The sequence below is a fragment of the Monodon monoceros genome, unplaced genomic scaffold, assembly GCF_005190385.1.
Source record: "Monodon monoceros isolate NGI ecotype Baffin Bay Population unplaced genomic scaffold, NGI_Narwhal_1 Super_Scaffold_6, whole genome shotgun sequence".
NCBI lineage: Eukaryota > Metazoa > Chordata > Mammalia > Artiodactyla > Monodontidae > Monodon > Monodon monoceros.
In genome coordinates this window covers 83,809,258-83,833,815 of record NW_021703783.1, presented here as the reverse complement: position 1 = coordinate 83,833,815, position 24,558 = coordinate 83,809,258, and the positions used below count along the sequence as shown (strand labels likewise).

Here is a 24,558-nt window from a genome sequence, read left to right as displayed (position 1 = left end):
ACTACAGTAACCAACTTTAAAGAATGAATATTTATGATGAATTTAGATGGATCACTATACCTATACACATCAGAAGCACAATTCCACATAAAGCTATATGTGTGAAAAAGAAAATCTCAGACTTTGCAAGCTCGTGGTGAGAAATTCAGCTTCCCCAAGGCAAGAGAAGAAATACAGTTTCCTAAATGTGTCTTCTCATAGTGTAGTGTGACATGCGAAGTACTAAATTTTAGGCTCATAATTTTCATGTTAAAAAATTGTTTCTTTTTCTTTACTATATTACTGGAAGTATTGATTTTCCATCATAAAAATTCTTTGAATTTTATAGTATAATAATTAATCCCAAGAAACATAATTGCATATCTCCATATATAGATAACCTAGAACCTATTTTTTCCTACCTTGAAATAGACGATATGCAAAGTATCCTATGCCTCTTTGGTGGATGTTGATAAAGCAGTGGCAGCAGCCAAAGATGCTTTTGAAAATGGTGAATGGGGAAGAATGAATGCACGAGAAAGAGGAATATTGATGTACAGGTACGATTTTTAAGGACACAGCCTGTGGCCTTTGGATACTGACTAGATTGCCAAGATTTTAAAAATTTCTTCAAAACATTCTAGCATGCACCTGTTATATAGCACGTCTTTTGTCCCTTGCATCCTATAAAATCCCATATATGTGAGTTCCTGATTTTTGTACTGTTGCTTGTTTCAGTCAGCATCCCTGTACCGGAAGAAGTTTAGTAAAGGACTATGTATTTGTAAAGATGTGAGCAAAGTCAAGGGAATCCGTCAAAGGATAATGAAGCACCCAGGCAGGGGTAGAACAGGGGGAAGGTGCCCTTACTCCAAGGCCTGAAGGGACAGAGGAAGGAGCTGTTACTAGAATCAGGTAAGATCTATAGCTGTAGGAGAAGACCACACTACAGCGGGTTTGGGTAGAGGGACGCAGCATCTGCTGGTCTACAGCCCATCGCTGAGGCAACCGGAGGATTCAAATCCCAGACCATTTTATCCTCCAGTTCGCCAGTCTCTTGGGGGTGCCTCCCACTGGCCCCTCATTAGCAATGCCCAGTGAGAGAGCACGGGAGCCCGTGATGTAGTCTACAAAGGTCATCCTCCAGGGATCACAGAGCAGGGTGGAGACGAGAGCACATGGAGAACATCCAGCACCCTGCTGTTTCCAAAGGGACATTTTAAGTCTACTTCATGTGTAGGGAGTAGAAGCAAGGAGGAAAAACACTAAGGCCTGGAAAGGGTATTATAAATCGGTAGCTGAGTATGCCAAGAGTAATCAGATTCGATCATAAATTCAGTTTTCTACTTACTAAAAGCCAAATAGCTGACTTTGTCCAAAGATTTCTTGGAACAGGATCTGAAAGAAACGTTAGGGAGGAGGATTTCAAGCCTGATTTTGGAATGGTCCAAAAGGAACATCTCAGAATCACTAAAGGAAGGAAGGAAAACAAATGGAAGAGGTGAACACAAAAGATGAACTTGGACTATGAACTTATCTTCCCAAAGAAACTAGACACCAAACAGAAACCTGTTGCAGTGTTTATCATTCATTCCATGTTTTTCTGTCTTTGTCCTTTTCAGCTAGTGTTGGAAATATTTCTGTCCCAACCAGAAAGCCTCAAGTGTTCCTGGGTTCTCTAAGAGTGTGGTTTGCCCCCTAACATCTCCCAGTATATTCATGAACTATCCACATTCCCACTGTTTTCTGTCATTGATCTCCTTGGATTACTGTGGCTCAATCACTCTTTTACTGCTTATACATCTATGGTGCAAATGATACAGACTTCCAACACCCTCTGCTTCTTCATTATAACTCTTAAAACAAATTATTAATGACATTTTTTGTTGAATGTCTCTCTTCCCTACTAGACCATGTTCTCCATGAGGACAGAGACCTGGTTCATTTGTGTTCACCTCTAAGTTCTCAGCCCTTAGGATGATGCATTAAATGCAGTAGAGACTCAATATTTGTTGAATGAATTTCTTTATGCATACAGACTAGCAGACCTACTGGAAGAGAACCAAGAAGAGCTGGCGACCATCGAAGCCCTCGATTCAGGGGCTGTCTACACCTTGGCTCTGAAGACTCACATTGGAATGTCTGTGCAAACATTCAGGTATTTTGCTGGCTGGTGTGACAAAATTCAAGTAAGTGCAAATGTTGTTTGTCTCCATGTAGATCATTCCAAGAGGAAAAGGGACGAATGTTTATTAGTCTGTAAAGACACTTTGTCAGAGCCACCCCTTATGTAGGTTTTCTCATCTTATCCTTATAACAATCATCTGAGGGAGGTGGATATCTATTAACTCTTATTACAGGTGAGGAAATTGAGGCTTGAGGACAATGAATGACTTACCTATGGTCACATAGTAAGTAAACCATAGAGCTAGGATTTGAACTCAAGATTTTCTGAACCTAAAATCTAATGCTCTTGAGAGCATCTAACAGTCTTGTTGGCATATAGAGAGAAGCCTGGTATCATGGAGGAATTGAAAACTCAAATACCTATAGAGGTCAGAGAGCTAACATAGATGGGCTATGCAGACTGGTTATAAGAACAAGATTTTAAAGACATGAGTTCAATAAAAATTTCCATTTCCTTTTTTCTACAAGAAAATAAATATTACATGTGTGATGATAAATGGCAACTATACATGGCTTTGGTATTGGGATACAGAAGGGAAATAGGGCTTGCAGCAAACAAAAGAATGCATGCCACTCATAGACTCATGGTAACCACTGAAGCACCAGCCATCACAGCCACATTCCCAGCAGCAAGGAGGAAGTGGCGAAGAGGGAGAAAGGTAAAGGACTTTAAAAAGCATTCCGATCCTCCTACACCTTGTGCTTACATCTCCCACTGGCTGTCTCTGCTAAGGAGACTGGGAAACATAATACTTTATCTGGGCACATTGCCGCCAGCACCATTAATATAGAGTCAGAGAGAACTGGTTCCAAGCCTCAGCTTTGACACTTACCAGCTATTGTTGTTAAAGTTATTTACCTCTCTGTGCCTTACTTTCCTCGTCTGTAAAATGGTCACAATAATCCATACCTTGCAAGTTATGTTATGAGGATTAGAAACAAGTGTTTATATACTACAGGATTAAAGTCTGCACCATAGTAGGTCTTGCACATAAATGTCGTTTTTATTATTGTTCAGCCACAAAATCATACATATATCAGTATTTAGTAAGAGCAGTTCAAGTCCATCCTTCATCCTCAATTATGAAATCCAAATTGCTGTGAAACCTGAAAATTGATTTGTTTGATTGGTTCAGACTCATTTGGCGCCAAAACCTGACCTGAACCAAGATGAGTCTATAATCTCTATTCGTATCACTTAGAGTGACTATTCATATATTTCACTGAATAAATATTAATATGCTTGATTATGGGGGGCTTCCCCAGACCTTATTGGAGGTTATAGATATAATAACATTGTATAAGGTATATACATTATATTATGCTTCTAAAGTCAAAAAATTCTGAATCGCAAAACACACCTGGCCCCAAGGGTTTCAGATAAGAGACTGTACACTTACTTGTATTAGTAACAGCAATAATATTTTATGTGGCAAAACAGATGTATAGCTTCAGTTAAAAGACTACTGTCATGAATCAGTTGGGATCAAATTTGGCTGCGTATAATAGAAAACCCAACTAAGAAGTTTGTTTTTATCTCACTTTCAAGAGTCCAAAGGCAGGCACTCAAGTCCAGTGTGTGGGATAAAGATTCCTGCTCTTTCTTTGCCAGGGCGTCCTTATACCATACGATCTCTACCCTCATGGCTGCTTCTTGGTCTCATGATAACCACTGCAGTGCCAGCCTTTTTAGCAACATTCTGAGAAGGAAGAAGGAAAGAGTGAGAGTGAGGGGGAGAGTAAAAGAGCATTTTCCAAGCTGAGTCAGCCTACTTTAAAGAGTGTTCCCCTTTCAGTGCTTTGTGCTTACGTCTTCCATTGGCCATCGCTATCTGCTGTGGAAACTGGGGAACGTAGTAGTTTATCTGGGCACGTTGCCATTCCCATTATTAATATAGGGTTTCTGTTACTAAGAACCGAGGGGAGAATGGATATTGCTCAGGCAGTTAACATTCTCTGCCATGCCAAGAAATTGGGAATGGAGGCGATTAAATTAGAACTATGTTTTTTTTCTCCTGTGTCTCAGTTCTTTTGAGAAAGACATAGCAGTTCCTTTTTAGGTGTAGATGTATTTCTCATCAATTGAGCACTGCTTTTTTAATATCAGCTAAGAAAAAGCAAGAGAGGCAGACAGAAAATGGATTCGTTAAGTTTACCCACTGAAATTAGTAAAATAGTATCAACCTTTTTCATTCTTTAGGGTTCTACAATTCCCATCAACCAGGCCCGTCCAAATCGCAATCTGACCTTCACCAGGAAGGAGCCACTTGGGTAAGACAAGGAGAGCGCTTCTGAGTGACTTGTGTTAGTTCGAGAGGACTGAGGATGTCTCTTTCTTCCCCGGCAGTGTCTGTGCTATTATCATCCCCTGGAACTACCCGCTGATGATGCTGGCGTGGAAGAGCGCCGCGTGCTTGGCAGCAGGCAACACCTTAGTGCTCAAGCCAGCGCAGGTAAGACGTGCAGGGCAAGGTACAGCATCTCCTCCCCTCCTGTTGACTTAAAACCAGAGACGTACATTTACAAATATTATGTCTTTAAGCAAAAATGGGATCATATATCACAACATCATTTCATATATCATGGGCATCTTTTCATATTAGTAAATATTCATTTTTAATAGCTACCCAGTGTATCCTATGGGGATTCCAAAATTTAGAACTTCCATGACAGTGGAAGCAGGCATAGTGTATGTCAGTGAAATCCATTAAATTTCTACAAACCAATTCAATTCTTGCAAAATGCCACATGCCCAGTAGTGATTTAGAGTAGCTACGACATATCAAAAGAAAAAGTTTTTTGCAGGCCTTCAAATTTTCATTATCAAAAATATTGTAAAGTTATGCAAGATGAGGGACAAGCATGCAAAAGAATGTATATAATTGTGGCAGCTGTGTGGAAATATATACATGTGGAAAATGAGGAAATAATTTAAAAAATAATTCAGATGATAGAGTTCTCAAAAACATCTTTTTAATGCTACAGTAGCTTTTCAAGAAAAAAATATGGTAGCCAACTTAACACCTGGCTGAGCATTTACTCTGGACAGTGCACAGTGGTAGACATCGTGAGGTACCCAAGTTGTGGAGAAAACTTGGTCTCTGTTCAAGAAGAGTTTACAGTTTGCTACTTATTAACTATTCTTTTATTTCTTCTTTTAGGATTAAAAAAAAATACAATTTCATTTGTCATAACTACATAGTCATGTGACCACAGCCATCTTGTTTTCCTCATTAGAAACAATTTCAGTAAAAAAAACAGGTATACATTCAAAAATTTTTTTAATTCAAAAGATACCAAGAGGTAGGTAGTGAAAAGTCTCCATCTTATTCCCCCAGCCCACCAATTTACCTCCCAGAGGCCACCAATGTTATTGTTATTTATTAGTTTCTTAGGTATTCCAGAAATATTCTCTGTGTATACAAACATATTTTTTTAATTAAATAAATAAATAATTTTAAAAAATTTTTTAACCAATTAAAAATCACACAGGAGGAGAAGGGGAAATGGGAAATTGCTAATCAACAGGCATAAAGTTTCAATTATGCAAGATGAGTAAGTTCTAGAAATCTGCTACACATCATTTTGCCTGTAGTTAACTATACTGTATTATACACTTAACAATTTAAGAGGGTAGATGTCATGTTAAGTGTTCTAACCATAATACAATACAAAATTAAAATAAAATAAAATAACATTCTATACATACTACCAAAGGGGGAAAAATAACTTTTTTAAAAAAATATTTATTGAGCACTTAGTATGTGCCACATGCTGTGTTAAGCACTTTTTCTTTAATTTTTAAAAATTTTAAAATATGTATGTATGTATTTATTTAATTTATGCCATGCCAGGTCTTAGTGGCGGCATGCGGGATCTTTTAGTTGCGGCATGCGGACTCTTAGTTGCTGCATGCGTGCAGGATCTAGTTCCCCAAATACAGATCGAACCCGGGCCCCCTGCATTGGGAGCTCGGAGTCTAACCCTCTGGACCACCAGGGAAGTCCCCAAAACTTCTTTTTTTAAAACAGTTTCCAGTGTGTAGATAAACAATATTTTATTTAACCAATACCTAATTCATAGATATTGAGATTTTCCCATCTTTTTGCTGTTATAAACTATGTTGCAGTTAATAACCTTTTAAATGTGGCATCATGCACATGTGCAATTATCTTTATAGGGTGGTATGTTCCTAATAGCAGAATCACTTAGTTAAAAGATACATGTGTTTGTGTGATAGCTGCTGGCTCATCCTTCCATGGGAATGGAACAGTTCGCCAGCATCCTGTATGAGTGCTGTTTCTCCCAAGCAGCAACACTCATTAAACAGCAAGAAGCTAGTAAAGTGAAGAGAGAAGGCAGATAACCTAGCCCAGTGGTGCTCAATCCTGGCTGCACATTAGAATCATCTGGAGTTCTCTTTTAAAAATACTGATATCTGGGCCCCATTGGCAGAGATTCTCATTTAATTGGTCTGGGTCAGAGGCCAGGCATCAGTATTACTTAAAATCTTCACATTAGTTTCTAAGGTACAGTCAGGGTTGAGAACCACTATATGGCATCCAAAGAGAGTGCTAAGCATTGGAAAACCCTAGTGATTACATAGAATGTTCAAAATTTACAAACATGTATTGAGTGCCCACTGTTTGCCAGGCATATTATCATTGACAAAGACATAAAATTTCTGTTCCTGTGGAAATTACAGTCTAACTCTATCTGCAATTTAAAACTGATAGTTTAATGATTAATGATAATTTTAATCCTGAGAATGAAAGACCCAAAGTTGCCATTGTTATGTGGGAGATATCTTTTTATTATGATATGAAACCATTGATAGTATTAAGGCCCTGTGCAAATGGCAGGAGGGCTGAATCACTTGGCTTTCCTCCCTTTACCAGTAAGAAGTACAGATTCCCATGGTCTGAACTGGTCCAGGTCTGTCAGGCTCTAACACCTTTTTTAATCTAATATTTAATAATGACCTACTCGTGCCCAGAACACTGCTAAATGCTTTCGCATATATCATTTAAACCTATAATCCTGCCATAATATAAACCTATATTCCAGTTGGTTAGCCGAATGGAAGAAAATCAATAAAGTGAAAAGGGATGAGATAAAGATGAAACAGTTTGTTTTATTTTATTTATTAATGGCATAAAATCTTTTTATTCTTACTTTAAAAATCTTATCACTAATTTAGGATAGTTTTTTAAAAAGTCTTTCTAATCATGATGACTTCATACTAAGGCATAATAATATACACTTTGGTCTAGGATTGTCTTTAACTATAGTAGGTATAAATCCACTATTTGAAATATCTTCTTGACAATTTCAAATATTTGGGCATTTGAAATTTCTTGTCAAGTCTAACTAGATTGTCATTTTTTTTTAAACCTCACAATGTTATTGTCATGGACCTGTTACTAGAAGGAGGAAAAATGTTAACCCTGCTTTTTTCTTGTTGTTACTTGTATTTGCTCTATTAGTATTATTTATTATGCAGTTTCTATGTAGATTCTTTTTAAGTCACTTGATCATTTTATGAAGTTTGCATTACTTAAAACAACAACATAGTCTATGAACCCATGGAACCTGGCCTGTAAACGTCAACACACGGAAATATTCTGAAAGCACAGGAGCAAGTGAGGAAACCACTGTTTTTCCCTTGGCCTTGTGAGCTCCTATTCTTTCCTAGGATACCACACGTACCTCTGTGACCAGTGACCATCTGACTTTCATTCAGACAGGGTGAGAGTACCATTATCCAGCCACATAATAAATGTTAGTTATGTTTGATTTATTTCACATCTTCTTCCGTTAAAATATACAAAACAAAATAGCTCTACTATTTTCTATTCACAGCTCAATTTTTGCCCATTCCATTTTTTGAGACCAAGCTAACCGAGTACTAATTTAAGACTTGATCAGCATTGCTTTTTAAGGGTGTAAAAATATGACTTTCATCTTGCTTCTGAGATATGCATTGCTGTAATAGATCTTTAAAATGAGATCCATAACTATACCAATTTTTTTGTAAAAAGAAAGGGAAAATAAGTATGTTTTCATTTGAGCAAAAAGAAACATACGAGGGATAAACCGGAGACTAATTAGGTTGATTAACTACAAGACTTGGGCAGGATGTGGTGGAAAGGACTGGGGGTGGGAGGTGGTTGGCCGGGAGAACGACACTTCTCTGAATGTGCTTTTGTATAGTCCTCACTTTGGGAAGCATGTTTCCCATACTCAACAAGACAGCAAATGAACAAAAAAAGAAAAGAAACACAATCAACGTAGATGAGGCCAAAATCGAATACAAAAAAAAATCAGTCAAGCCAAATTTCAAATGAACAACATCACCACGCCGAAGGGAGTGAGGAAGCACTCACCCAAGTAACTTGTGAATGACACTTGCACTCCATGTCCTCAGACTAGAGGCAAAAACACTGAAAATAAGTATTGAAGTTAGTAGGCTTCTTTTTCACAGGGACATGGCTTAATAATTCTCAAATTACTTTCTGTACATTTTAGGATTAAGCAAACAAGTAAATATATTGTGGATATTGGGAGCTATGCTTTTCACTGTTGAAGAGAGTTACAGATATGAACAGAAAGAAGGATAGAATGAGCCCTCAACCCACTGCTGAGAGGTCTTTATGGAAATTTCATTTCATAGGTACGACAGATTAAATCATTGGCTGTCGGTGATTGAACTCAAACTTCAGTCCCTCTCCCCTGGTTTGGGGCTGAAAGTTCCAACTCTCTAACCATGGCCTGATCTTTCTGGCTACAAAAACCCATCCTGAAGCTACCTAAGGGGCTCCCAGCTACCAGCCACTTCATTAACATATGGAAGGCATTTTTCACTTGAGATTCCAAGGTTTTAGGAACTCTGGGCCAGGACCCAGAGACAAAGACCAAATATATATTTCCCATTATATCACAGTTTTAAAATACTATTCTGCACTAAAAGAAACCTGGGCCTCTTGAAAAAATGGTTGGAACAGGGAAAATACAAGGTGTGCCTGGAACATCTTGTTGGGCCAAAAAGCAAGGAAATGCTCAAAGAATGATCGGGACATGTCAGAAAGGCAGAGGATCCACACAGGATCCATCAGCCAAAGCTGGAACAATTTGAACCTCAAAAAAAGTAACAGTAGTAAAAGATTATAACCATTTGAATAAAGTAAGAATCCATGAGTTCACACTGATGTTAATTGATTAAACAGAAAGGAAAGCTCTTATAGTGGAAAGCCAACTAATGAATATATGTAGAAGGAATGATGGAATTAGAAAATCACCACTTAGCAACCATCATAATAATGATTGATTCAGGCAGGAATCATCAGTGGATACTAAAACTAGTGGAAATTTGAGGAGTAACTGAATATTTAAATAGCCTCAAAGTAGCTCCCTAAAAAATATTTATTAACTACAAAGAGTAAAGTCTCAAAGTAGCTCCCTTTCTTTTTACAGTAACTTACAGTGATAAAACCTGGCAGGTCACCTTTACCAAAGGATCAAAGTTAACCTTTCCAACATTGGGACTATTCAACAGCATGTTCCTCTTGATATGATGCACTGAGGAGAATTCAGCATCACTCCTGTGGTGTTCTTGCCAAAAGTGCATAACCTGAATCTAATCACATGGAAACAGCAAATCCAGACAAAAGGACATTGTACAAAATAACTGGTCTGTTTTTATCGAAAACGTCAGTGTAATGAAATATAAAAGAAAACTCAGAACCTCTTTCAGAGGAAGGGAAACTATAGACGTGGTAACTAAATGCAATGCATGATCTTGGATTTTCTTTTTCTATAAAGCACATTATTGGGACCATTGGTGAAAACTGAAAAAGGAGTGTAAATTAGGTATTCTAGCGGTTGTTCATTTCCTGATTTTGGTGATTGTATTGTGGTTATGTAAAAGAATCCTTTGTTTTTAAGAAACGTACACAAAAGTATTTAGAAGTAAGGGGACACATCAAATTTTACTTCTTTAAACAGTTCAAAAACATTGGGAGAGAGAAAGAGGATAAAGCAAACGTAGTAAAATGTTAACATTTGAGTAATCTGGGTGATGGATACATAGGAATTGTTTGTACTATTTTTTGCAACTTTGCTGTAAGTCAGAAATTAAGTCACAATAAAAGAAAAAATAAAATGAACTCTGGTACGGCCATAGCAGGAAAGCTGGGTGCTGATCTAAAGGACAGGACAGAATCTGAAGTAAGTAATTGCTGTCTGCTTCTGCTCAGGTCACGCCCTTGACTGCTTTGAAGTTTGCAGAGCTCTCTGTTAAAGCAGGCTTTCCAAAGGGGGTGATCAACATCATTCCAGGCTCAGGTAAGCCAACAAGGACCCACTTTGCTGTAACTAATGAATGGTTCAAGGGTAGCTGAGTTTTTCCACTGGTGTTTTGTCCTGACTTATAACTATATTAAAACTAAATACAGTTTACCGAACAGTTAAGAATAAACACACTTACCATGTGCTGAAATCTGAAAGTGGAAATACAGTGGCAGATGAGTGGGGTGGGAGGGGTGGAAATTGTACAACATTGTAAAACCACACCCTACGGTGGCCCATTTCAACGTTTAAAAATGGCTTTGGAAGATTAAAAAATCAAGGCATACCCATCTTTGGGGTACTGACAGTTGCATGGAGGATATTATTCAGATTTTTGTCACTTTGTTATTAGTATAGAAAATGTAAAACTGAGATTTAAATGAGAGCTTAGAAATCTACTTCAATGAATTCAAAGCCACCTTTACCATAAGAACTCGATAATGTTTTAATCTTTGTTTTATTCCGTAATTCCACAGGTGGCATAGCAGGACAGCGCCTTTCTGAACATCCTGATATCCGGAAACTCGGTTTCACTGGTTCCACTCTGATTGGCAAACAGATCATGAAGAGGTATTGGTTTTAGTATGTTGATTTGCTAAAAATCCTGTAAAACCAGGTCTTTGGCTTTGTTTTTGCTTTAAATAAGGTGCTTTTGGAGGGAGAAAAATAACATCGAATTTAGAAGAGAAATCTTACCACAGGGTATTGAAATGTTTGAATACAATAAAATACTTTCCAAAGTGTAAAGCCCAGAGTCACCAAAACCAGAGTTGTACTGAAAGTTCTGATAGCTTTAACAATCATTAAGCACAAAACATTTTCAGTACTAAAGCTGTAGCCCAAATTGGTTTTGGAGCATAAGTAAGAAATTGAAAAGACATATAAAAGACAAATCAAATCTGGATTATTTATAAAATTAATTCCTAAAAAGCGGTAACATTGGTTCAAAAAAATGCAAGCCATCTAAATGTCCAAAATATGTCAGTGGTTAAAGTTTGTTAACATAATGGAATACTGTGCAGTCACGTAGAATTTTTAATAACACTGGAGTGTTAAACGGTAAATAGAAAGAAAAATAAGGTATAAAATTGTATATATTGGGTAATCCTAACTATGTTAAATAAGACAAAGGCTGTGCTTGGGTACAGACCAGAAACAAGTATATCAAAATTGTAAAATAAAAAAAAAAAAAAAAAAGTTGCCTTTGAGCCATGGAGTGGAATTCTGTGATTTTTTTCCTTCTTTCTGAATTTTTAAGAGTATTTTTAAAACACTTCAAATAACAATACTTTTGCAAACAGGGAGAAATAAACAGTATACTTCTAAAAATTGATTTTTTTCCCCCGATGTGCCAGTAATCTGGTTAAAGGTTAAGTTCTTTGCCAGGCCTTTATGTAACCAAAATTCTTACACCTAAAGAATCTGAATTTACATATGATAATCTCTAATCATTTGACCACAGAATTTAAAAAGAAACCCGTTTCTATTACAAAAGATCTCTAATATTCACAAAGCTTACAGAATAGTGTAATGAACTCCTGCGTGCTCATCACCCAGCTTCAACTGTTATCACCATTCTACCATTCATGTTTTGTCTTTGAATAACTTTCTTAATATTTCTGAGGCTCAGTTATATTTCCCATGCTAAGTAGTAATTTATGGTTGAAGAAACAGAGAGAGAAACTGATAGACAAACTAAATGCTCATATTCCCTTTATTTTTCTCTAGCTGTGCTATGAGCAACTTGAAGAAAGTTTCCCTTGAACTTGGTGGCAAATCCCCACTTATAATATTCAGTGACTGTGAACTTGACAAGGCCGTACGAATGGTAAGAGTAGGTCAAGTCCACCTAACTAGGTGCCCACTTCGGAAACACATTCTACCTCCTTCTCATCAGGAACCTTAGAATGACGCTTGGTTGGGGGGTTTTTTTTGTTTGTTTTTTTTTACTTAATTAGTTAATTGATTTTATTTTTGGCTGCGATGAGTCTTCGTTGCTGCACATGGGCTTTCTCTAGTTGCGGTGAGCGCTACTTTCGTTGTGGTGTGCGGGCTTCTCATTGTGGTGGCTTCTCTTGTTGCAGAGCACAGGCTCTAGGTGTGTGGGCTTCAGTAGCTGTGGTGTGCGGGCTCAGTAGTTGTGGCTCGCAGGCTCTATAGCACAGGCTCAGTAGTTGTGGTGCACGGGCCTAGTTGCTCCACGGCATGTGGGATCTTCCCGGACCAGGGCTCGAACCCATGTCCCCAGCATTGGCAGGCAGATTCTCAACCACTGCGCCACCAGGGAAGCCCAACGCTTGGTTCTATCTAATCATAAACAGAAACCATTCTCTTTATGTTTAGATTTGGGACTGCTCAGGGCACTTAATTTAAAAAAATAATGTCATAATTAAACGTGTTTTTGAAACTTGGAGGCCAGGTTTTTAAAACTGATGTAGAGATTTATAAACATTCATGATTTATTTAAACTGATGTAGAGATTTTTAAAAGCAAAATTTGGTATAGAAATATTACATTTAAATGTATAGAATAATCTAAATTTTCTTATAACACAAAATCTGTTTTTATCACTATGTCCTTCATGTTATGTACATTTTTTTTTAAGTACTCATGGACCAAAAGGGGGAAAGGAGAAGCAAAATTCCTAAAAATATCAAAACCAAGAACCTCCAAGCAACACTACGTTGGCCAAGGGCTTGTGTTTTTCTCTGTCTTCTCTGTGTTGTCTGCTGTCTTCCAATAACATCTAATTCTCAGTGTGTGCAATTTTATGACAATCTTGACTTCCCAAGCAATAACAGTATTTTCTCTTTTGCTGCTGAAGGGCATGGGAGCAGTATTTTTCAACAAAGGAGAGAACTGTATTGCAGCTGGTCGGTTGTTTGTGGAAGAATCCATCCATGATGAATTTGTGACAAGAGTGGTAAGCATCTTCAAATTTGCTCTGTGATTTGTATAGAAATTGCCTTTACTTTAAAAGTACTTCTGGGATTATTAATGATAGTTATGATAGTGCTATGGTTATATTTTTTTAAAAGAACACAATCCTTATCTTTTAGAAGTAGTTTCTGACATATTTACAGATTAGATTATGATATCTGGACTTTGCTTCAAAATAATCCAAAAAGGAAGGAAGGAAGTGGGGGAATAAATTGGTCATGAGTTGGCAGTTGTGGAAGCTGACTGATGGGTACGTGGAGTTTCATTATATTATTTACCTACTTTTATATGTTTATAATTTTTCTTTTTAAAAAAATTTTATTTATTTATTTTTGGCTGCATTGGGTCTTTGTTGCTGCTCGTGGGCTTTCTGTAGTTGCAGTGAGCAGGGGCTACTCTTTGTTGTGGTGCGCAGGCTTCACACTGTGGTGGCTTCTCTTGTTGCGGAGCACAGGCTCTAGGTGCGCAGGCTTCAGTAGTTGTGGCACACGGGCTCAGTAGTTGTGGCTCACAGGCTCTAGAGCGAAGGCTCAGCAGTTGTGGTGCATGGGCTCAGTTGCTCCGCAGCATGGGGGATCTTCCTGGACCAGGGCTCGAACCCGTGTCCCCTGCATTGGCAGGTGGATTCTTAACCACTGAGCCACCAGGGAAGTCCCTATAATTTTTCATAGTAAAAAGTTATGGGTCTATATTAGAAAATTTGATAAGGTATACTTAAGAGCTATTACTACCTATACCTTGCTCTGCATTTATAGTATATTAGATCCTTGATATTTGTAGAAGATACACTCCTAGATTATTATAAATCCCTAAATTGGCTATGAGAGATATACCACTAGATTCTTACAAATCCTGAATTTACAGTTAAATGATAGTATATAATTTCCTCCACTAAGATAGATAGATAGATATATATATACATACATACATACATACTCCCTGTAGTTGGGCATGATTCCATAAATATGAGACTAAACGTCATTCATAGAACTATTAAGATGAATTCTGTGGCTAAAATGAACTCTAAACATACTACACAGGGACTTCCACAGTGGCTCAGTGGTTAAGAATCTGCCTACCAATGCAGGGGACACGGGTTTGAGCCCTTGTCCAGGAAGATCCCACATGCCGGGGAACAGCTAAACCCGTGCACCACAACTACTGAGCCTGCGCTCTAGAGCCTGTGAGCCACAACTACTGAGCCCGCGTGCCACAACTACTGAAGCCTGCGCACCTAGAGCCTGTGCTCCGCAACAGGAGAAGCCACTGCAATGAGAAGCCCGCACACCGCAGCCAAGAGTAGCACCCGCTCGCCGCAACTAGAGAAAGCCCGTGCACAGCAACGAAGACCCAACGCAGCCAAAAATAAAATTAATTAAAAAAAAACATACTACACTCTATCATTATTATGGTAATAGTAATCACGAATTTGTTTCTATTTAAAAAACCAGCACCCAGCCTTTTTTCCTTCAGATCCAATTCCCCCATCCCACCCCGCAAGAAGCAAAGGCATCTTTCCTCATGAGAGTGGAAAACAAGGAAGTCATATGGAGAGGCAGATGGAGGGCAGTGGCTGCCTCATGAACGTCCCCATAATTCAGTTTTGTGCCTTAGTAAAATGCAAGGTACAGCACTACACGTCATGGGCTTTCACAACAACTTGTTGAAATTTAAAATGCTGAGACCAGAAATGTCAAGGATTTGCTGTATCAGTCCATCAACAAACATGTTTTGCACACATATGAACAGTATTCATTTGTTCATTCAGCAGGTATTTCTTGAGCACTTACTGAGGGATTATTGCCAGACCTAAACTCAAATTCATGGCCCTGTGGGGTCATGGTAACTCCCTTTCTTTCTCCTTAGTAGAATTGGACTTAACATCAGGAAACAGAGAAATCGATTAAGATAACCAAGGAGCACATATCAGTGATGAACATTCTTTGATAAAGATGGTTTTTCATTGGAACATTCTAGTATATCCTCTGGTGTGGCTGTACTGTGAGAATTTCACAAGGGCAGTCTGCCACATTTGGGGAAAGGAAAAAGACAACAATGTGGCCATTTTAGAAATTAGTTTGCCACGAAGAGTGTAGGTATGCTGTATTAACAAAAATTCCAGAACATCAGGTTTGCTATTTTAATGAATTAACATTCGGGATAATTTTAAAACTCAGTGGTTACAAGCTTGGACTTTCAAGGCAAGAAAACTCTACAGTATTTAGTGGCTGTGTGCCCTTGGGCGAGTCACTTAGCCTTTCTGATCCTCGGTTTCCTCATATAAGATGGAAATAATAAATATCTACCTCCAGTGCTACTGAAGACTAAATGAGGACACATCTTTGAACAGCCAGTACAACACCTATCACACAGTAGAAACTCGGTCAAGGGTATCCATTCTTATTATTAACAGTCAATTGTGTTTTGTGAACTGGGTGACATACAGGTGGAAGAAATTAAAAAGATGAAAATTGGTGATCCACTTGACAGATCTACTGATCATGGACCCCAAAATCATAAGGCCCATCTGGAAAAGCTCCTGCAGTACTGTGAAGCCGGAGTGAAAGAGGGGGCCACCTTGGTGTACGGAGGAAGACAAGTCCAAAGGCCAGGTAAGACCGCCTCCATAGGAGGTGCGCTGGGGGCCTGGCTTCTTAAGTTGGAATAAATGGTAACAGTTTCCGTTGCAGCACCATCTTGCCTCAAAAGTAGTGTCATTTACGTTATGATAAGAAGAATTACTTTCTAGATCCTGCTTGGCCACTTATAAGCTGTGACACCTTCAACAACAGTTCTTCTGAGCCTCAGTTGTAAAATGTGATGAAATGTGCATATCCTGCTTTACGAGGCCGTTAAAATCAAATAAAATGGATGTGACAGGCCCTTAGCAGCGTAAGTAAACAAGTGTAATGGATACGGTGTTATTCAGGCACTGGTGATTTTCATTCCTGGCAATGTGAGATTTAATCTTAGCCAGATTAGCCTGGGAAGGATTCATTCCTGTTGTCTAAGGTAGTACTTGTTACAGAAGTATGTGAATGGCTCAATGTCATGATACCCAAAAGGAGAGAAAAACAAACGAACAACAACTGGAAAACCTCATGTTTTACTGTTGTAGGTAGATTGAGCACCAGCAGGACAGCTGGTTATGATGTGCCCCCTGTGGGATCCAGTGTGTAACACAGCATCGTCTATGAAGTATTCTTGCCAAAAATGTTTAACCATGAATCTAATCATGCCTTTAGGTCATATTTTCCATTTACAAGAAATACAGGGGTTAGAGGAACAAATTAAATATCATCCCAAGGAAGCAATGACATATCTGAAATGCATAAAATATTCTGCAGGACAACTGAACCAGTCTGTTTAACAAGTCAATGGCATGAAAAATAAGGGGTAGGGTAAAGGGGAGAAATATTCTAGAGTTAATGGACCCTTAAGCTATCTAACAACCGAATGCAGTGTGGAACTTATTTGAATTCTGAATCAAACAAGTCAACTATAAAAAGATATTTTCCAGAAATCAGAAATTGAATACAAGTATCGAATCACTATGGTGTACACCTGAAACTAATATGTTATATGTCATTGCATCTCAATTAAAAAATTGGAACTTAAAAAAAGGAATTGAAATATAAACTATGAATAAGGAATTGGCGTTAATTTTGTTAGGTGTGATAATGTATTGTGGTGTGTAATAAAATGTCCTTGTTTTTTACAGGTTTGTACCGAAATACTTGTGGAGTATAAATTGTAATCTCTGGAATTTGCTTTAAACTATTTCAGCAAGAAAAAAAAGAATCAAATATGGCAAAATATGCATAAAGATTTATTTTACTATTCATTATACTATTTTCTCTACTTTTACATATGTTTGAAAGTTTTATAATAAGGACATTAAAAATATAATAACCTAGGAATGCTAACACGAAATAGGAAAATGAAAGTCTTCTTGGTTTTACTGACCCATAATGGAAGAAAAATATTTATAATGTAATTAAACGAGAGAACCACTAATTGAAAATTACCCTTTAATTGATGTTATTTTCTTCTGTTTTTCAAATAGGCTTTTTTATGGAACCTACTGTCTTCACAGATGTGGAAGACCACATGTATCTTGCCAAAGAGGAATCCTTCGGGCCTATTATGGTCATTTCTAAATTCCAAAATGGGTATGTTCCTCAGGCATAATTTGACCAGATTGCCTAGATACTTCTCTTTTTTCTGTCATTGTGCTATGTACAGAGCATAAAATCAATGAACATATAATTTTCTACCATAAGAATAATTGTCTTAATAATTAGAAGAGAATGCTAACCAATGTAGATTGTAATACATTTTTGCTCCTTAGCTTAAATTAATGGCTGACATTATGGGATGTTCGCTAAGTTTTAGTTTCTGTACAGTCAGCATTTGAAATGTCTCTGGAATAAGGTCAGTAACTGAGAATAACAGAACTGGTTTTCGCATTTACATTTCTAGGGAAGGCAGCATCTATGAAATCTGATTTTCCCAAAGAAAGTTTTCTCCATAGGGGATCATGCCCCCAAAAGCCTAATACTCAACTCCTTGTAGAAATGTCCACAATCACCATATAATCAACCGTGAATGACATACTGGTTTGTTATGGTGCCTGAAACTTTGATATGCTCAGTGTTTAGCATATCAAAGAGGGCCGTATGGTAACTGAGCTCATATCAGAATATTTAACACAATAGACTCTCATGGTATACTGCACACAATTCTTCAGAATTCTGGCTTTAGTTTTGCTTTAACCAATGAGAAAACAGAATACAGAGTTCAGAAGGACTTCTTGGTCTTGAACAGACATACTGTGAGAGACCTTTGGGGACACTAAGCTGTAGTGAGTAACCTTTTGACATACTGATCCAAGGATGCCCTGTTACCCTCTTTTCCTTATTATAAGTTCCCCCATAGGATGGTCCTTGTGTTAAATATGCAGATATTAGAAGCGAGTTTTAGGGGATGTAAGCCTAGATAAGTCACAGTTCCTGTCCTCAAGGAGGTCACCATCTAATAGGGGAGACAGACAAGGAGACGGGCGATTAACCCCAGAGGGCCTAGGTGGGAAGTGTAGTAGGTAGAGTCTGCACTGACGACCTCTGTGGGCTTGGGCCACTTAATTCCTCTATTAAGTTTCTCTATTTGTGCAGTTTATCTATTTGTGAAGTTGGGTTATTAATAGTATCTACCTTTTCGGGTCATTCTAAGTGTTAAATAAGTCAAGTGTTCGCTGTTGGTGACACTGCAGTCATCACGCTCATTATTCTAAAAGTGGGCAAGGTGTGCTGTGAAGCTACGTCGTCTCAGTAGTCCTCAATGGGCAATGGCATACAGCCGTCTTTCGGCCTTAGTCCAGGCTATAAGTATTCGCAGTGCAATCAGGTGCAGTGCATCAAGTGTGAGAGTTTTAGCAGAGCCTCAGTCCTTTCCGAGTTAGATTCCACATTTCTCATGAGAGTTGAAGATTGTGTATAGTCAAGATTACCTTTGAAAATCCCTTGGGAAGACACCACATTGAAGCCTATGCTATCTCTCAAAGAATTCAGCACAACTAATTTTTGCTCCAGTTTTGGAAAAGAAATCGTGTTTCTTTGCCGGAGCCCCAGATAAAATCTTGGCTTACATTTGCTGGCCATGTTGTAGTTCATGCATTTTTTTAACATTAGTATGACACTCATAAAGATGAGATACTCACACTATGGCAGGCATGTTGGAACTGGACCCAACTGAGAGAAGAGCAGGTTCACATCTGCACTTACTTGGTGTGTACACATACTGAGTCAAAAGGCAGGGAAGTCACCAGACCCGTTTAAGGGATGATTTTACTACCCTTTTATTGGATTGGCATATTAATTGCATTCACTCTCACTTGATGGTGCAACACCCTAGTATACAGAAAAGCAAGATGTTATCCCTGCCCTCAGGGAGGTTCCAGTCTAGTTGGAGGGTGAACACCAAATACACGAAAAGGTAAACCAAAATACTGAATTGGAGGAATATGTGCTACCCCTATTATAGCTAACTTTCATTGAGCATTTCCTGTGCTTCAGACACTATTAGCTCATTTAATCCTCATGACAAGAAGACAGGTGCTATTATTATTATTTCCATTTTTTCACAAGAATAAACAAAAGCAGGGGAGATGAAATGATTCACCCAAGGTCACCCAGGCAGTCTGGCTGTGGAGCCTTCTCACCCGGGCCACTACACTACCTGCCTAAACAGTGGCACTGGTGGGATCTGGGAAGGCTTCAGGGTGAGGCATCGAGTGAATGAGCCTTGAAATGTGCATGTAAAATCTGAATAGATGGAGGGACACTGCGGGTGCTCTGAGAATATGTCTGTAAATGGAGCTCAAGGGAGAGGAAAACAAATGGGGTAATCATGAAGGAGAAGCAATGAAGAAGGCTGAAAAGATGACTTCAGATTTTAAAAGGTGTTTCACGATATATGTGAAAAATATAATACTAGAGTTGTAATATTTCATTGGGAGTTTCTTTTGGTGTAAGCCTGGAATATTTCATTTATAAAAATGTAAGCACATTGGCAGTAATGTTTTCCTGTTTCTAGCACGGAGGGGAAAAACATTAGAACAGAAAATGAAAGTGTTTTGCTTTTGCATTTAATGAGGTTTTATCTCTTCCTAAAAACATCTTGCAGGGACATCGATGGAGTATTGCAGCGAGCAAATAATACAGAGTACGGCTTGGCCTCAGGGGTTTTTACGAGAGACATAAATAAAGCTATGTATGTGAGTGAAAAGCTAGAGGCAGGAACTGTTTTTATTAACACCTACAACAAGACGGATGTGGCAGCCCCTTTTGGTGGAGTTAAGCAGTCTGGCTTTGGAAAAGACTTAGGTATGACTATGCCTTACCTTTCTACTGCACATCACAGAACAGCCTGCTTCATGCAACACTCTTGTATTGCTTTAAAGGGCATTTCCTACATGGCAGTTGCATCTGGGCTTTCAAGGGTACTCATTTTTTTCAAAGTTAAACATTTTTATTGAACATAACGTAAATATAGAAAAGTACTCAAATTGTGTGGAAAAGTGTTTCCTTTTAAAAAAGAAGATTCGTGTTGAAAAGAAAACCCTGACAATATCTTTTAGCTAAAATATGTTAGGTTTGTTTTTTTTTTTAACCTGACATTCAGCATGAACTTGGTTTAGACGTCATGGGACCAAGTGGAACCAAGAAAGGAAAATGGGTAGAAGGCAATAACCAGCTAGCCCCAAGAATAAATCCTGTCTCTGAGCCACCTGGCAGTCTTTCAGAGACAACATTGAAACTGGCAGAGTTTTCTGGGCATCTGGGAGCTCTGATTGAGAGTCTGCAGAGAGCCCAAAATGTAATTCACCGTGGGCAGTAACACTATCACATTTCCAGTTACAGCTTACTTTGAACACTAAATATGTACCAGGCCCTATTCTGATACTCTACCTGTAATAGCACGAGCAGTCCTCACAATAGCCATGGGAGTGTAGGTGCTATTATTATCTTTATTTTACAGACGGGAAAAATGGGGCTCAGAGATTTGGGGTAACTTGCCCAAAGTCAGCCAGACAGCCACTGGGAAAAAGAATGCAAAGCCAGACAGTTGGCTATGCAGCCCATGTTCTCACGCCCCATAGTCAGTCTGGCAGGTTGTTTCAAAAATTGAAATGCTTGTGATTTACTGCAATTACAGTCTGCTAACATAAATTGGGTTAATTTGGGGTATTTTTACATTTTCTCTTTCCTGAAGACTTTTGGCAGTGTATTTGCAACAATAAAAGTGGCTCTCGTTTTAAATTCCATTGAGTTGAAGGTAAAGTCTTTTTTTTTTTTTTTCATGTCTTCAATCTGGCTTTCATCCCTGGATCCAAAACACATGGGGAGATTTTCTTAGGGAAATTATTTTTATAAAGTGAGACAACAGTGTTCCACTTGTCTTTTGATAGAGAATGATCGACACACTTCACGTCTGTTTTATTATAAAACAGTAGACTTTGTCTAACAGTTTCTTCCTCTCCTAATTTGAAACTCCCTCAGCCCAATGGTTCCCAGGTGCACATTGGATTAGAATCACCTGGGAGCTTTAAAAAAAAAAGGAAAGATGCTGATCTAATTGGTCTGGGGTATGACCTGGGATCAGGAATTTTAAAAGCTCCCTAAGGTGATTCTAATTTAACATTAAGACGCCTGGGTTTAGCTCAACTTCCAGAATCATATACTCTTTAATTTCACCTGTGGTATTCATGCCCTTTAACTGTTGTAGAAATCAATGATTGTGGTAGCTCAAAATAGGAACAGAATAGAAGCAGAAAGGCAGACCTATTTATTTTTTCCTGGATATGCCCCTGTGTCTCTAACATACTATGTAAGTCAGGAAAACTGCCTTTCCCTTAACTTTAAAACAAGATGAGACCAAATGATCTCAAACTTTCTTTGCTCTATTCTGCTTCATTTAATGTAATCAGAAGGACAGTATCCTGATCACTTCTGTTCAGCCTGAACGGGCAAGGAATAGACATGGAGATTTGTCATCAAGCTGGGAAATAAAGGAAGGGTTTGGGGTAGAAAGTGATAAGCCAACACTCTGGTCCTTAGGAGACCTGGTAGCTGGTCTAAACCCTCGCTCGTCAAACTGTGCACCACAAGCCTCAGCATCATCGGGGAGTGGTTAGAAACATATAACCTTGGGGCCTCTGCCGGACTTAATCCGATCAGAATCTACAGTGTCACAAGATCTGCAGGTGATTCACATGAAATTTAAAGTGTGAGAAGCACTGCCTCAGCCCCATTCTATTCGCTTAGTGACTGATATGCCTGCACCTGTGTCCAAGATCTGGCAACATCACACCCACCTGTGAACGTGGTCCATCAGCTGCTTTTCTCTTCCCCAGGTGAGGAAGCTCTAAACGAGTACCTCAAAACCAAGACCGTGACGCTGGAATATTAGAGCAGTGCCGTCATCAGGAACCCCTCTCAGACAGCACCGCTCCGCAGCTCTCCACACCGAAGAAGCCGGGCTGTGCTGAGGAAGGAGGTGTCAGCCACCAGCTGAAAAAAACCACAAGGACCACAAAGAGGGTCGGGCCACGTGTCTAAGCATTTACACGTGTTCCTGAGTATTTTCTAATACCCCTTTTATACCTTAAAATGATGTGTAGTTGTTGGGTTTTGACTATGTCATATACCACACATATTTCTAAAATATCAAGCTGCTTTTTTTGTTCCCCACCAAGACTAACCTAGTCATGGTTGTTCATCTTGCAGATGTCAATATCATGCAGTTATAATACAGAAAGTGCATTGTTAGGAGCCCTTGTATAATATGTACAGGTTTTAACCTCTGAACCAGGCATATAGGGTTGTTAAAAAGATTTTATGTAATTTTGCTCTCAAGAAACAGTATATCCTCTAAGGAATGTGAAGGAAGTTCTTTTTTTTTTTTTTTTTTCCTTCTGGAAATAAGATACATCTTTGTGCCTTTGATGTTCTATTTTTCAACCCACTGTGATGAGTGACCAATCCAGAAACAGTTCTTGAGTACCTACCAAGTACGAGGTACTATATTATGTCCTGAGGAGTATACAAAATTTAATGACATGATCTTTGGCCCCAAATAGTTTAAATTCTAGTCAATAGCTTTTAAAGTGGATTTTACAGTATGATGTATTATAAAGTAAATAGCTTTTGGAGGCTTATCTTGGTTCATATCATACCATCTTACTATGTGACTTTGGGAAACTTATGCAACTTCTCAGAGCCTCAGTCTCCTTATATGTAAAATGGGGACAGTAGTGCCTCCCTCGGAAGCCTTATTATGAGGATTCAATGCAATAATCTTAGTACAGCACCTTGCACTGGGCTTTGTTTGTGGTAAATCCTCAAATACTCAATAAAAGTTAAGTGCTTTCCCCATCACTATTTTAAAAATATAGTGAGATATATTAGTTCAATGAATTAATTTCCCTACAACCCTTTCCAGTAGTCATCAATTCCTATGCTGCTTTTCTCCTCCATTGTCTGACCCAGCACCTGATACAGCAGCACTGGAAAATACCATGTAGTGAAAAATGGTACAAGGAAAAGGGTGCTTTTCTCTCTACAGCTCATTCGTCCTTCTAGGACATTTGGTTTCCCATTCTCCTACCAATTGGTTCTGCCGCCCACTAGCTGGGTGATCTTGGGCAAATTAGTTACCTAATATCTCAAAGCCCAGATTTGGCATCTATAACACAGGGATAAAGTCCCCATCTCATTAGGTGTTGTAAGGATCCGGTGGGATAATATACATAACGCACTCAACAAGGTGTCTGGACCATTCTCTGCGCTCAAGAAAGAGGAATTATTACAACCCATGTAGTACTCACGTAATTGCTCATTGTCAGACAAGAGTAGGTGGGTAGATTCTAACCATCCATGTATGACTAGAAGAAGGTGAGATCCCGAATTGAAGAGTCTTTGGCAGGTGGTCAGAGCAATTAATTTCCATGAATCCTCCTTTTAAAGTAAAATTTCAGTAAACATCTCTATCTCATTGGCTTTGAAGAAGCCCTTAGGGATTAGTTGTTACTTCGGAAACTTGGCAGCTTAACGTCAGAAGAATGTACGGAATCAGTAATCAATAAACAACAATAACAAAAATCAGGGGCAGAAAACATTCAATAGGAATAATATCAGAGATGATCCTGGATGATCAACAGAGCAAATTTTGCCTGTAAGCATTTTTTATTGTACCACAGCTCATTCAGAGCTCGGCACAGGTGAAATTCTAAATGTGGACCCAGCTGGGTTCAAACTGACAGTTCATATTTGAATAAAATGACAATGTTCTTAATAGAAAGGAACCACTTTTTAAATGCAGTGTTTTAACTGATTTCATGTGATTTAAAGTATCACTTTACCAGATATTTTAATGATAGATGAAATGGCAAACAAAAACCTGGCCATTTCTTCTAGAATGACTTTTACCCTCTAATATTACTCTCACTAGCAGTGCTTTTAATAGTTTTTGGGCCATAAACCTCTTTGAGAATCTGATAAAAGCTATAGATCTCCTCTGTCCCAAACTCACACGTACACACCTAGT

General features: G+C 38.5%; 1 protein-coding gene across 1 annotated transcript in view; it reads left to right on the top strand.

Annotated features, from left to right (window-relative positions):
- Window positions 1-24,145, top strand: part of ALDH1L2 (aldehyde dehydrogenase 1 family member L2) — a 44,192-nt gene extending 20,047 nt beyond the window's left edge. Inside the window, exons 11-22 of the mRNA XM_029206380.1 lie at window positions 412-539; window positions 2,018-2,168; window positions 4,367-4,437; window positions 4,514-4,619; window positions 10,422-10,509; window positions 10,989-11,082; window positions 12,241-12,340; window positions 13,337-13,435; window positions 15,899-16,064; window positions 17,519-17,624; window positions 20,137-20,336; window positions 22,367-24,145. Coding sequence (XP_029062213.1) covers window positions 412-539; window positions 2,018-2,168; window positions 4,367-4,437; window positions 4,514-4,619; window positions 10,422-10,509; window positions 10,989-11,082; window positions 12,241-12,340; window positions 13,337-13,435; window positions 15,899-16,064; window positions 17,519-17,624; window positions 20,137-20,336; window positions 22,367-22,422 — 1,365 coding nt within the window. The 3' untranslated portion in view covers window positions 22,423-24,145. The remainder of the gene's footprint in view (window positions 1-411; window positions 540-2,017; window positions 2,169-4,366; window positions 4,438-4,513; window positions 4,620-10,421; window positions 10,510-10,988; window positions 11,083-12,240; window positions 12,341-13,336; window positions 13,436-15,898; window positions 16,065-17,518; window positions 17,625-20,136; window positions 20,337-22,366) is intronic.
- The last annotated feature ends 413 nt before the right edge of the window (window positions 24,146-24,558 follow it).